Here is a 14,443-nt window from a genome sequence, read left to right on the forward strand (position 1 = left end):
CAGAGGAAAGCTGTTTCTCGACTAGAAACAGAAACGTATTTCTTCACTGATGGTCTCTTTCCCTAATGAGCTTTTCTCCCTTCTTAGCTCAGCAAGGTCAAAATCAGGTCAGGCCCTGAGAAATAGCTGAAAGTTAGAATTTAAAATTCGACTTTTGCTCTTTGGATTTTAATGCTGTCTGCTTGGAGTATGCTCTTAACTTCCTGTCAATTGCTCTAGAGTCTTGCTCAATAGATAGCGGGAGTTTGTCTTCTCTAAGGCTATATCTGTACTCTGAGGTAGGGGCGTGAGTCCCCTGCTCGTGTATGCACACATTCGCTAGCTGTCATCAAGCTAGCGAGAGTATAAATAACGGTGTAGTGTGGTAGCACCGAGAGCGGCAGGGGAAACATGGCTGAGTACAGACCCACTGTTTTCAGGTGGGTGTTTAATAGAAATCATAACATAACAGCCCAGCAGACTGAAATCCTTATCGCAGACATAATAGGCTAGAGCTAGGGAAATAACCGATTTTATGGTTTGCTGGCTGCTCAAAAAAATCGTAGAAAAATAATGATTTTGAGTTGACCCCAAACAAAAAAATGATCATTTTTTTCCTGCAAACTGGAGGGGGGAGAGAGAACAAAATCATCATTTTGTGTCAAACAAATCGTTTTGTCCAACCAAAAATGAAATGTTTCATTTTCACGTTTCTTTTTTATAAAACGAAAGCAAATCTTGAAACAAAAAGGTGTTTTGAATTGAAAAATTGAAACATTTGGTTTCCAAATGTCAGAATGAAAAGTCGTTTCAATTTTTGAAGGATTTTTGCTTATTTGGTTGGTTAGGTTTTTTTATTGAAACAGTTTGACAAATGTGCAAAATCTTTCAGTTGATTCGACTCTGCATTTTTTGGGGGAGGGAGGGAGTTTAATCTGAAAAGTTTTGCCCAGCTGTACAACAGAGTGACTAGTAGAGTCTGCTTGATTTGATTTTTTTTAGTACTGTCAATTTTCTTTCTAAAGTTGCTCAAACCAACAAGTCTTGTTACTGCTGATAATCAGTCGCTCGAAAAGTAACCCAAGTCCATTAGGCTGGTGCAGTCCAGCCTACGGACTCCAGTGGCAATTCCTACATTACAGAAGCCATGGCCATGCAAAAGCCAGAACATACTAGCTATGTCTATAGCATCTTACCCTTCTGTTACCACATAAATCTGTTAAGCTTTCAATAGGAACTGGATAACTTCCCCATTGTAGCTTTTTGATGCCTGAGTCAAGCGGTCATGTAAATGAAACGTAGATTATTTAGGGAATGTTTTGTGTATCCTTTTAAAGTGGAATGTTTTAATGGTGACACCCCTCTTAAATCAGTGCTGGAACTGCAGCTCCATGATACAATTAGAGCTCTTGTTGTCAACAAATGACTATGCAAACATGTATTGATATGGGATTGAGGAGTGGGGAAACTGCCACATAATCCTAATGGGTGGGGGCTGGGGGAGATTATGATGATACAAGTATGATAGTGTAATGATATCATAGTATGGTATCAGGCTGTTGATCTGTGGGAAACGATCTGTAGCTCTAGCAATCAGGAATGAGCTAGTCCTGGTTATAGCCCTGTGCTTTACCAGGGTTTGAAAGCAGAATGGCAAGATCCTCTTCATTCCCTCAGGGCATTATTAGAGGAGGCGGTGATTCTGGGGATGTCTAGAGACAGAGAGCTCGTCTACAGGAACAATTAGGTCACAGCAAGCTGGAGTGTGAATCTACCCCACACTAGCCTGCTGCTCACTAACTATCCACGTGAATCCGGCTAACATGTGTTAAGAGTTTGTTAATGTGCTTTGATTAGTCCTCTTTGAACCAGGACTAGGTCAAAGCATATTATCAAACTCTTAATGTGCATCAGCAGAGTGCCCACAGACAGTTAGTGTGCGACTGGCTAGAGAAGGGTCAATTCACACCCCAGCTTTCTGCCACCTAAATGTTCCTGTAGACAAGTCCCGAGCCTTGTGTGGCAGTAGCTGGCCTATCTGGAAGCAGCATTGGGATGTCTGTTTAACGTGCTGGAGAACAACCCTCCCCGCCACTAGAACTTAGGGGCCACCATTGTAAATTCAGTCCTGAATCTGTATGACTGCTGAGTCTGCAGCTATGCTCCCAGACAGGCGGTCAGATGCCATGGTGATGGGCAAGGTATGAATGCCCAGATAGACAATTAGCGGGTTTTGGGAAGCCCCATATTTGGGGGCGGGGGGTCAGCTTTCTGCACTTCATTCCCTCCTGTTCCTCCTACCTTCGCTCTCCCCAATCACCTCTCTAACTGCTGTCTTCATCTCTTCTCCAGGCCTTACTCTGTGTCCCCTGGGGCTGAAGCCACCTCCCTCTTCTCAGATGCCAAAAGCTCTCCTCCCCCTGCTCATACCATACTGGGTTTGGGTTGGTGTCTAGCATGGATCTCAGTCCCAGTTCAATAAACTACTCATGGCTTTGCTGGGGTTGAGACTTCAGCCCTGAAACTGGTGGTTTTCATAGATTTTTAAGGCCAGAAGGGACTGCTGTGATCACGGAGGCCATGTCTACACTAGGACACCTGACCAGTAGAGGAGTACCACCATACTAGCCTGGCAAAGCACTCCTGGGGTGGACGCAGATATCTTGGCAGTCCCGCCCCCTAAACGAAACAAGCTACACCTGTAAAGTTTTCTAGTGTAACTGTATCTGCCTATGGGACTTCTGCCAGCACACTGATGTCGGTCAAAGATCACAGCTCTGCATGCCCCTGAGCGACCCAGCAGGACTCCGTAGTGTAGACGTAGCCTACGTCTGACCTCCTGTGTAACACTTGCCTTTCTGGAAAGGCAGGAATGTTTCTGGGCACAACAAGGAAAACGTGCACACCTAGCCCATTGGTGAGTGTGTGTTACCTGCCCCCCATGGTGCCTGATCTGCAGATGAGAGAAGTCTGTGAAGCCTGGGCTCTTAAACCCAAGTGCAGCAGCTTGTGCTTTTAGCTCTGGAAGTCCCCGGTTCAATCCCTGCTTTGTTAGCCAAGAGGGCAGTTGTCACACTGGCATCCTGCCTGGCTACTACTGCATCTTGTACTACAATACCCATGCGATCCTGGTTTGCCCATCATCCCTGTCACTCTCTGAGTACAGTCTTTCTGCAGATTCTATGCATGAACGCTTTCCAGGCAAATTGCTTTCGTGACCCTTTTTTTCCCCCTTAAATTAACAAGAAGGGAGCAATTGCCACTTATCTGTGCAGTCAACAAGAAGGAAAATATATTCAAGGCTGGAGATGAGTAAATGACACGTATCCCTTCAGCCCTGAACAGCAAGCGGGGTGCAGAGGCTGTTTGACTATTCATAGCGCTGGTTTTATAGACTGCCACGGGCTGTCCATTACCATTGGACAGTCTCTAACCTGAGATGGAGAAGCGGTGGGAGCTTGCTTTTGATTCTTCTTCTCCCTGACCTCTGTCGTGTTCTCAGATTCAGTAGTGCCACGCACATGCAGTCGAGTGTGGTGTCTTTCCCGACGGAGAAGAGAAGGGACCCCGCTCTGACAAGCATGAAGAATAGTTTTGATGGACACAGCAGCTGTCTTACTCCCAGACTGATTGACACCAAGGCTGTGATTTTTTCAAAAGTGGAGGGCCTGAAGTAACCCCTCTTTCAGCATCTAAATCTGTGGCTTGGTTGTCAATAGGGCCATGCACCCTGCAGCTGCCACTTGTAACTGATTTAGGTGCTTAAATATGGACTTGGGAGCCTAACTTTAGCCAGCCAGTTTTGAACACCGTAGCCAGCCTACACTGCTGAGTGTCACTGTGCTGAGGGCGTGTCGACACTGCAGTCAGATCTGTGAATGCAGCACATGTAGGCAGCCCCACACTAGTTTTGTTCTAGCTCACTCAAATGACAATAGCAGTGAAAACATGGCAGCATGGGTTGTACAAGCCCACCCAGGATCCTGGGTTTGCACTTGAGTGGCTAGCCAAGGGAGCAGCTGTGTTCACAGAATCATAGAATATCAGGGTTGGAAAAGGCCTCAGGAGGGATCTAGTCCTACCCTCTGCTCAAAGCAGGACCCAACACCAACTAAATCATCCCAGCCAGGGCTTTGTCAAGTTGGGCCTTAAAAACCTCTAAGGTGGAGATTCCACCACCTCCCTAGGTAACCCATTCCAGTGCTTCACCATCCTCCTAGTGAAATAGTGTTTCCTAATATCCAACCTAGACCTCCCCCACTGCAACTTGAGACCATTGCTCCTTGTTCGGTCATCTGCCACCATGAAAAACACCCTAGCTCCATCCTCTTTGGAACCCCCCTTCAGGTAGTTGAAGGCGGCTAACAAATCCCCCCTCACTCCTCTTCTGTAGCCTAAACAATCCCAGTTTCCTCAGCCTCTCTTCATAAGTCATGTGCCCCAGCCCCCTGATCATCGTCGCTGCCCTCTGCTGGACTCTCTCCAATTCCACATCCTTTCTGTAGTGGGGGACCCAAAACTGGACGCAATACTCCAGGTGTGGCCTCACCAGTGCCGAATAGAGGGGAATAATTACTTCCCACGGCTTCCTGTCTATAATGAGTCAAGCTTGTTCGATCACAGTTAGCTTGGATATATCTACACATGCTGGAGTCATGCCTTGACTGCAGCGTAGACATAGGGTGAAATCCTGCTCCCCCCAGAAGTCAGCAGCAAAACTCTCATTGATTTCAAAGGGCCTGGTCTTTCATCCGTTGTCTCCTTACATCCTAGGTTCAAGTAAACAGTCACAGATTGGACTGCTGCAGTTCACTACATGCAGCGAAAGCTTTTCTGGGTCAGGAGGTGACTGGAATATTTCAGTTCCAACTGTCTTGCCTCGGCTGTCCATGATCCCAATGTAAAAAAAAAAAAAATCCCCCACCTCCTTTTTTGGGCTGCGTGTCTGATGTACCCAGCTTTGCTTGTTTGAACTACATGTGGATCTCTACAATCTAATATTACAATAACTGAATGCTGTCAGGTGCTGCTATGAACGTCATTCATTCATTTATATCTTCACGGTGACCCATTTCTGAAAGATAAAGCTCAAGTCGAGCCGGAAGGGGGAAATTGACCATGTTCTCCTTTAACTAAAACATTTCTAAATGGATTTAAACACAAACACAATCATTTCTTGGTCCCCATTCACTAAAAGTACTGCACTACCAGAAAACAAAGCTGACAACAATCTTGAACGGCAGCTATGTTGGCTGTAGAATACGCAACATGCGCCAGCAGGAGCTGAGCTTTCTAGAAGAACAGGCTCCCCACTGGTAAACTGAGGGTAAACAAAATGTTCCGAACGTCCGTGTTTAAGTTCAAGTGGTGTTGGAGGAGAACCAGACTGATGAGCCATTTATTTTGGGAAGCGTTTGTGGAAGACTCAGGTTGAGCTTTGGGGCAGATCCTCCGCTGCTATAAAGCACCTTAGCTGTGTTTAACTGTCAGTGATGCTATGCTGACATACAGCTGCTGGTGATCTGGCCTTTTTCATGCCCCCCGCTGTCCTTTCCCAGCAGTTAGTCACAGCTTTCTGATCCCTGATGGAACTGCAGAATATCGCATTTGAAACGTTATGTTGTTGTTACTGTAGTATCAAAAGCATGCTAGAAGCTTTACGGACAAGTCAGAAGCTAAGCTCCCAACCTCAAAGAGCTTACAATCTGCCCAGATCAGGTCTCATATCCTTTAAGAATACTCATGCAATTTATATGGGTGGTGGCAGTGTGCCTCAAGTCTCTGCTCTGCCCTCCTATACGTGTGATTTAACAGTTAGAAAGAATCCCATGATTCACTGCTGTCTCTCCTGTAAAAACATCAACCTTTACTTGATGGGGGGACCAATAGGTTGAAACTCTTGGATGGGCGGATTTGGAGGTGAGGTTCATCTGGCTGTACAATACTTACATGATCCATTTTGATGGGCATAAGAAGGAAGTGGCAGTAGATGGATCTATCAAAACCAGCTGGTCCCCTTGTAAAGCCTGCTTTAACTTGAAGGAGCAATGGAACAAAGTTGGTTAACTGATCTGTCTCCACTTAAATGGATTTTGAAATAGCCTGTTTACAAATCCCTGGCCCATTGTCACCTCTATCAGTTATCATAATAAGATTGTCAGTTGCCAGGAAACGTGAAGTTTCATGATGCAGCAATTGTCATGAAAGAAGAGATGAATCCCAAACTAATGTTGGGTTCCAGCAGAATATGATCATCCATTTTGTTAGGGCAAATAGGCAAAGCTAGAATCTAACCTCGCTGGGCTTTCTTTCATCAAAGGTTTTGTGGCAAGCTGGCTGATTGAAATTTGTCAGGACTACATTATCTTTAAACGCACACACCTCCCCACACACACACAGACAAGATATGACAGTAGAACACTTATTTGACTCACTGAAGATTGAGGAGCTCATAAAATCAGAAAGGTCATAACATGCAACACCTCCAAATTACAGCTGTAGCGTGATTGCAATGCTGTATGAGTGGCGAACAGCTTTTCAAGAGCAGAGGATAAAATACTTAGAGAATCTGAGTCCCAGTGGAGAAGTTTTTTAAATTACTCCACCATGGAATTACAGTAGGTCTGGTGCATAGCATCAGTTTCTTCTTGTTCTTCACACCATGGCAGAGGGATTTCCAACAAGGCATCAGGACGTGAAAGATTTTTGACTTGTTCTTCATCAATGCCACTTTCGTAGTGTGATTTCTTTGTTTGTGTTCCCCATCGGGAAAAATGGCCCAGACAACTGGTCATTTGGAAGACGGGTGTTCGTAAAATTGACGTTCTGCTTTTATTATCATTTAAGTGTTTTGCTGTAGCACCTAGACTCAGATCAGAGCCCCTTTGTGCTGGGGGTGTATGGACAGGTAATGAGAGACTGTCCCTGCCCTGAAGAGTTTACAATCTAAACGGGCAAGGCTGAGGCACAGGGAGATTAGGGAGGGGCATTTCAAAGGTGCCGATGTGATTTAGAAACACAAATACTTTTGTTCCTTTCGGTGGGACTTGTGCTCCTAAGTCACATAGGTGCTTTGGAAAATTCCGCTCTAAGGGTATATCTACACTACCCGCCAGATCGACGGGCAGCAATCGATCCACCGGAGGTCGATTTATCGTGACTAGTCTAGACGCGATAAATCGACCCCCGAGCGCTCTCCCGTTGACTCCTGTACTCCACTCCGCAAGAGGCACAGGCAGAGTCAACGGGAGAATGTCAGCCGTCGACTCACCGCAGTGCAGACCTCACGGTGAGTAGAGCTAAGTACGTTGACATCAGCTGCGTTAGTCGCATAGCTGAAGTTGTGTAACTTAGATCAACCCCTTACACCTCCCCCGCCCAGCGTAGACCAGGACTAAGTGACTGAATGGGACCTTCCTAATTCATGACAGTTTATTGTAACTGCTAGAATAGAGCCACACAATAGAGTGTTTAGAAAGGCCCTGGGTGTCCTATGTTACACCTGTGCCATCAGCCTGTGTCCTCACCATTTCAGTTCGGTAGTTCAGTCCCAGCCTTGGGAGCAAAAGTCCTTAGGTTGATCTGGCTGTTATTTCCACATGGCCTGTACACACTAGCGATATTTCATCTCCCAGGAGCTTCTTCCCTCATGGGTCTGTGGGCATCAACCATTTCCTTTATGGTGCTGGGGCTCCGTGCCCGGTCTTATGTAACAGAGTTTTCAACACTTAAATGGCCTTATAGTCTCAGGACTTATCTTCCAAGCAGCAGCACTGTTAGCACAGACATAGTTAGCTTACCTGAAAGAAGCTGGTCAGGAAATAACCTTTGCCAAGTGACCTCTGTCTAAGTTTACATTCAATACAAAATAATAACTCTTGCCTGTTGTTTGTTTAAGACGGGTGTGCTCTCATGGAGTGCATCATCCCATTTCACTTACTAAACCACGTTACGTAAACCCATTGACTTACCTGATCTTTCACTTCTCTCTTTTGAAAACAGGCATGCGAGCCCAGCTGGCCTTTTACTGACAGCCGTAGTAGCGGTTTCTTATATGATTGCAATGCTGTACGAGGGGTAAGTAGCTTTTCAAGAGCACAGGATAAAATAATTGAAGATAAAGCCGGAGTCCCAATGGAGAGGTTATTCCACTAAGCCCACCATGGAAAAAAAAAACATTTTATTTTTTTTCAGTCACCTTGATAATGTACAGATTCGGTTTTTAGGACAGCTTCTAAGGAAAAAGGAGATTCGATATTTTTAATGGCTGCTTCTGTCTTGAATTTACATGGCAACAACAATAAAGAAGTCCACAGGAGTAGAATGGGTCTCCTGATGGTGCACTGCAAAAACTAGTTTGCATTCTTTAATTCCTTTTCTGGGCTCCTTTGATCTTTTGCACGGCACTCTCCAGGGACATGCTAAACATGGCTGCCTGGAATATCCACCAGAGGCATCAATTGTACTTTAGCAATGACATATATTTCAAATGGCCTTAAAGGTGATCTGCAAAGGATGAAAATGGTAGGTTGGGCGTTGGCTTCTGATGAATAAAAGAGAGCCTGAAAAGCGAGGGGCTTAGTGTCCTGAAGCTTTGTTTCCCACTTGGTTGTTCATTTTTCTTTACTTTCATTTTTGTCTTGAAGGGGAGCGAGAATGGATTTAAAGGGCTAGATCCTTCTTTGGCCATACTGCCCACAGATCATGTGAAACAAAGGGGGCTTCGAGCTCACCTCTGTGCTGCCCTCATTCTGCTGCGGCTCTGGGCAGAGCCAGTCCTCCTGCACCAGGTTAGAGCAGCCTTGAGGACTGCTCTCATTTATGTCAGTAGCCAGTGTTCCAAAGAGGCTGAAAAGCCCAGGTTTTGCACCACACATGATAGTATTTTGGCCACACTCTGCTTCCCAAGCTACACTAGCAGTCAGGAGAGGATTGTGTAGGAGCCCTTATGCCCACTCTGTGCCACCAGAGGATCACCATTCCCCTGGGGTGATCCTTCTGGGACTGGACAGCAGGCTGTAGGGCAGGAATATGCTTGCAGTGAGAACTTAGCCCAGGCTCTGTGCTTGGAACAAGTCTCATTTGTTTCCCTACAAGGTGAGCCTCTTGCCTCCCCACAGTCAGGGATTCTGAGTATTTTCCAGGATGGGTGTTCCTAGGAGCTGTCATTAAAGCTGGATGGATTTTGAAGACCTCCAAGTCTTGTCTCTGGCTCTCATTGTCCATTCCCTCTTTGCACACATCAGCGGTAGCTGCAGCTGGACATTACTGAGCCTGCTGCAGAGGGAGCTGGCAGCCTCCCCTAAAGCAGCGAGGGGCACCTTTGCAAACCACCTATGACGGTGCAGGGGGCTTAAAGTGACATTGACACCCTGGACCTTGTTTTGTCACAGACTTGCATGCTGCAGGCAAAGGTCCCAATCACTAGGTGAATCACACACGGGGAGAAGGGGCTGGAACCTTGCTCCTAAAACAAAGGCTAAAGGAGAACTTTGTTAGCTGATGCTATAGCAGGTCCCATACTCTCTCCATAGGCCCAGCCACTAAGGGTTACACATACCTACAAAGCCAGTGCATTAGAGAGTGCCACCCACACTGCTGCATTCCAGCCAATAGGTACGGGAATTACCAAGACTACTGTATTGTTTCTTGTTTTCCAAAGCAGAGTCTCCCTGATCTCTAGGTGTTAGGAGGGGCCAGGAGCAGAGATTGTGGTATCAGTTTAATGGCAAATAGTTGTCTTGAATTTTTTCTGCCTTTCCCCATCCCCAACAGACCCTTCACAGAAGAAATCTATCAGCAGAAACAGAAGGCGGCAAAGAAGAAATAGCAGCAGCAGGTGTGTTTGCAGAGTACTGAGGAGAGCGCAAGAGCTGGGTGATTTCAATAAGGGGAGTCAGTCTGCTGGGCCATCCACCTGCGTGAGATAATTTGACGGGATAAGAGAACTCAGCCTGACTTCTAATTATGCCCTTCCCTGAGCTTTGCATTCGCTGACTCTTTCTAATCCCTCTCTCTAGTTCTCAAGAGATTTTGAACTTCAAAACCCCACAAAACCCAGCTAGGAGAGTTTCTTCACAATGAGTTTTGTTCCCACTTCCCAGTTGGTTCCAAACCAGCCAAGGCAAAAGTGTTTTGATTATAGGCCTGAACGTGAAAGAAAGGCAAAACTGGCGGGTAACTTGAAATTAAACATTTAACCTCTATAAAGCCGCAAGAAAAACCCAGCTACTGTGTGAGGCCGAGGTTCAAACGTAACAAGTGCGATTGTGCAAAAGTGCACCCACGCTCTGTGAGCCTGCATTGTGGACATGCAAACCAGGTAGAGCCATGCCTGACTGCCCCGTTGCAAGTGGAGATCAGGTCATTCCAGACACACATTTGCACATGCTTGTGTTATGAAAATTTAGCCCAAGTGGCCTGATTTTTAGACTTGCACGTGTAAAGGCCTATGCAGAAAGGCTTGGGCAAGTACCTGGCTGGTCTGCATGTACAGTTACTGCCACTGCACCTTTTGCTAGTCTTAAATTCACCAAAATTTGGCCAAGATTTTCCAAAAGTGACTAGTGATTTTGGAGGCCACAATTTTTGGATGGCCAGAGGGAGACATCTTTAAAGGACTAATGGTCAGGAAGTGCTGAGTGGCCATCGGGCCCCGTCAAAGTGCCTCAAGTTGGGCATTCAAAATCACTAGTCACTTTTGCCAGTCTTGGCCAAAGCCCACTTAAGCTTCCAGCCTACTCTCTAGCATCAATGCGCATCAGATTAGACCTGCCACTGGTCCTACAAAGCATGCCTCATCGCAGCCAAAAGGAACCATGCAAGAAACGCTTCTCCAAAGAATTCTCTTTTTCACTTGCAAACAGCAGAAGTCAGAGAATCCCAGGATCTTGGTGTGGATCTGAGAGGTGCTCAGATGGTGGTGACATAAGTCTTTTTTTATTTTTCTTTCTCTCTTTTTGTGAGACAGTTTCTCGGGCAGCTCCACACACGCATGGTTTGCTGGTCCTCTGGATGTGTGATTTGCCCATTTTCCCTTTGAAATGTCTCTTGCTAATTAGCCAAACAAACCCCTTCCTGCCAATGAATTCTACCACGGCAGTTGTAACAATCAGAGAAACAACCAGAATAAAAGCTCTCGCAGAAGCCCAGGAGTTCTCTATGGCTCAGTCTACCCTTTGTCTCCTCTTATTGCCTGGCTCACAAAAGCTGAAGCCCAGACACACAAAGAAAGTAACCAAGAAGGAGATTAGCTCAGAGGAATATCATGCAGCACCTTTCAACCTTTCTCCCACCCATCTTGGGAGGAAGCAAAACCAGTTTTTAGAAACCAGCAAAACAAAACTCAGCTGTATTTTCTAATTACAGGGCCCATGAAATAGTAAACAGGGCCCCGTGGAGACATTTGTAAATAGTTTCTCAGGACAGCAGTCGCCTGTTCCAGCTGATCTTTCATGCAGATGTCCCTGGAATGAGACGGTTAAGTAGAGTGACTTTCAAAAGGCTGTACAGTATTGATGTCCGTAGTATTCAGCTGATGCTCTGCACTTTTAATACGGTGCATTTAATCCAGGCATGAGCTGTAATTGCACCGTTTGCTTGAAAAGTCGACACTTTTGACTTTGGCAGGGCATCCTGGTTTCTCTAAATCCTGTAGTGACTTTGCAAATAGCCTCTAGTGTGAAGGAGCGTGAAACACATCATGACTCCGCCAGTCAGTGGGGGCAGAAGCTCCATCCTCACGGATCAGCTGGTGTCCCACAGAAGGTGGCACTCTGCCATCTTTGAACCAGCAACGGAGAAGGAAGGGAGGTGTCTGCAAAGCACTGTGACCTGGGATCATGTTCCTAGGGGAGCAGGGCGAGCAGAAGCACCGTGCAATGAGCGTATTTCACCAGGGCCAAATAATGCAGGCACCTCCGAGGAGGGAAGATGGCAGTGTTGTCTGGGGAGTAGCGCGAGGGGCTCGCAGTTGGGGCTCCTGAGTGCCTGAGCTCTGCCACTCGCTCAGTGGAAGTTTGGCATCTAAATACGCTTGAAGCTCTGGGCCTTAGGGCTCAGTTGTTAGAACTGTTGAGCCCCTGTAACCCCAGCTGAAGTCTAGGGGAGCTGCAGGTGCAATCATGGCCTTTGCCTCCCATCGGTAACGCTGACCCTACCTTCACAGGGCTTTTGTGAGGCTTATTTCAAATTAACGTGCTGAAAGTGTTTTGAGATGCTGGGCTGCAAGGTGCCATGGAAGGGCACTGTGTCTCTCCGGAAAAGGGTCCCTGCGAAGAATAGAGCCTTGATTCATTGTAGTCTCTATTGAGTTGCCTTTTGACTGTCTCATGCCCTCTGTCTTTTTGTTCCACTCACTGGCTTGCTACATCGTTATTAACAAGAGTGCTTGATGGCGGTGCAGGGACAGCATCTACGTGTTTGGTGCTTGACCAAGGGGCAGGCGGGGTTCACTGTGCAGAGTGAAAGCTCATCTCCCCTCTTCTCTCTCTCTCTCACTCACACACACTACTCACACTCACACACCACACACACTCTCACTCTGTCTGTCTCACACTCACACTCACACACACTCTCTCACTCTCGCTCTTTCTCTGCTACAAAATGTTGTACCCTGAATGGAGCAAATGACCTCAGACAGTGTTGCCAAAGCACAGCGCCCCAAGAGGAATGTTCCAATTTTCCTCCATTATTTTTTGCAGAGAGCCTGCATTCCTGACCGCCATCGCCGACACTAATGATCTTTTCATCTGTCCCGCTGGGGGGTTTTTAGGTTATTTTTCTTTCTTCCCTATTGTTTTCATTAGCATTGAGCCATTCAGCCATCCCCTCTGCACACCAGGGGTTGAAATCCCAGCCCTTGTGTCTAGTTATTCAAAAGATTCTAGGGGTCAAGTTCATTCTGAATGGGAATGGCAAAGAGTTAAAGGCCCCAGCCTGAGTGAGTGACGTGTATAGACTCCTGTGATGGCTAGAGGCACTCTGAGAAGAAAGCCATGTGAAGAGTCCGTTTTAGTGAGGGAATGGAAAGCCATGTGAAGGGGAGCTTGCATTGTTATGGAGAGGAATTGGGGTTAAAGCTAGAGATTGGGAGTTAGGACTCCTGGGTTCCTAGGACACCACTGACCCATTCCATGATCTCAGGGAAGTCGCTTAATCTCTCCATACCTCCGCACCCCCGTTTGTGCATTGGAAGTAATGATCTGACCCCCGGCCCAGCATCGTTGTGAGTATTAAGTAGCGTTTGTAAAGCGCTGAGATCGCTGGCTGGAAAGAATGTCAACACGTGGCATAACTGAGCATGATAATATCCTTAGTAAATGCCAGTGGTCCTCTTACTCCCTGTATTGTCTGCCATTGTGAGTCTGCCCCCACCCTTGATTCCCCCTGGATTTCTTCTCTGTCGCATTCAAACAGTCTAACATCCACCTGATTTAGTTCCTCTGCACATTTCACTTCAAGTCTCTGGAACTCCCCACCTCCCTTTGGTTTTACTTTCTGAACTGGCTCCAGCATCCAGGAACCTTTGCGCGGGTGCCAGGAAGGAGGGGGGGAAATGCTGATTTTTCTGCAAATAAAATGAAACCCCCAAACTGTGCCAGACCATGTGTCACCTGGTGGTGCTTCTGTTTCCTCCTCTCAAGTCCACCCCTGTAAAATAGTGGAACATGCTGTAGCTTTTGCATGGTTGTAATTTGCTCCGTTCCCTTTATATGTCACTGTCTGATGTTCCCAAAAGAGAATTAAATCCGTTTTTGAATCAAAACGTTGTTTGCATCCAGTCTGTCTTGCGGACACTGCATTTCTGTTTGCGTTTCAAAACCATTCAGTCGGGGGGATTCTTCTTTGTCAGCAACCTTCTGTATAAAGACTTTTGCATAGTATTTTATTTTTAGCAAAGTTTCCACATCTCCTTCACAGCTGATGTTTACAGTCAGATGTTAAAGTGGCCCTGTACCCATAGCAACCAATGAGGAGAAGATACATTATATTATGCAGCCGATTTATGTCAGAGCTGCTTGTTGTGGCTTCAAGTAACTGATATAAACAATCCCCCATTTGTGGATGGATCGTTAGTATTTCCAAATGAAAAGATTCTTTCCTAAGAAGTAAACATCTAACTGGAATAAAGATAGGGCCTGGTTATTATTTATTTGTATCACCATAGGCCCAGATCCTAAAAGGTTATTTATCCCCTATTGAAACCACTGGAGTTAGGAGCCTAAATACCTTTGAGAATCGAGGCCATTGTGCCTGGGAGCCTTAGTCATGACCCAGGACCCCAGAGTGCTTGGTGCTGTACTGTCCTCTTGTCACTTCGTCCCTGTTAAGGGTTAGATCATGTAGCCTTTATTCTGGGCACTCAGCAACTAGACACCTGTGGCTAGCCTGGGCCAGCCGACTCGGGTTGCGGGGCTGTTTTATTGCTGTGTAGACTTTGAGCCTTGAGTTAGAGTCCAAGCTC

General features: G+C 46.4%; 1 protein-coding gene across 2 annotated transcripts in view; it reads left to right on the forward strand.

Moving 5' to 3' along the window:
* The window catches only part of PEMT (phosphatidylethanolamine N-methyltransferase), a 93,659-nt gene extending 80,129 nt beyond the window's left edge, over window positions 1-13,530 (forward strand). Inside the window, exons 6-8 of one of the 2 annotated variants that reach the window (XM_050967881.1) lie at window positions 7,981-8,055; window positions 9,754-9,817; window positions 12,681-13,530. In XM_050967881.1, the coding sequence (XP_050823838.1) occupies window positions 7,981-8,055; window positions 9,754-9,808 (130 nt within the window). In that variant the 3' untranslated portion in view covers window positions 9,809-9,817; window positions 12,681-13,530. Of the gene's footprint in view, window positions 1-7,980; window positions 8,056-9,753; window positions 12,524-12,680 lie in introns of those variants that run through there. The other variant, XM_050967880.1, reaches the window with a different exon arrangement.
* The last annotated feature ends 913 nt before the right edge of the window (window positions 13,531-14,443 follow it).

The sequence above is a fragment of the Gopherus flavomarginatus genome, chromosome 9, assembly GCF_025201925.1.
Source record: "Gopherus flavomarginatus isolate rGopFla2 chromosome 9, rGopFla2.mat.asm, whole genome shotgun sequence".
In the NCBI taxonomy this organism is placed as follows: domain Eukaryota; kingdom Metazoa; phylum Chordata; order Testudines; family Testudinidae; genus Gopherus; species Gopherus flavomarginatus.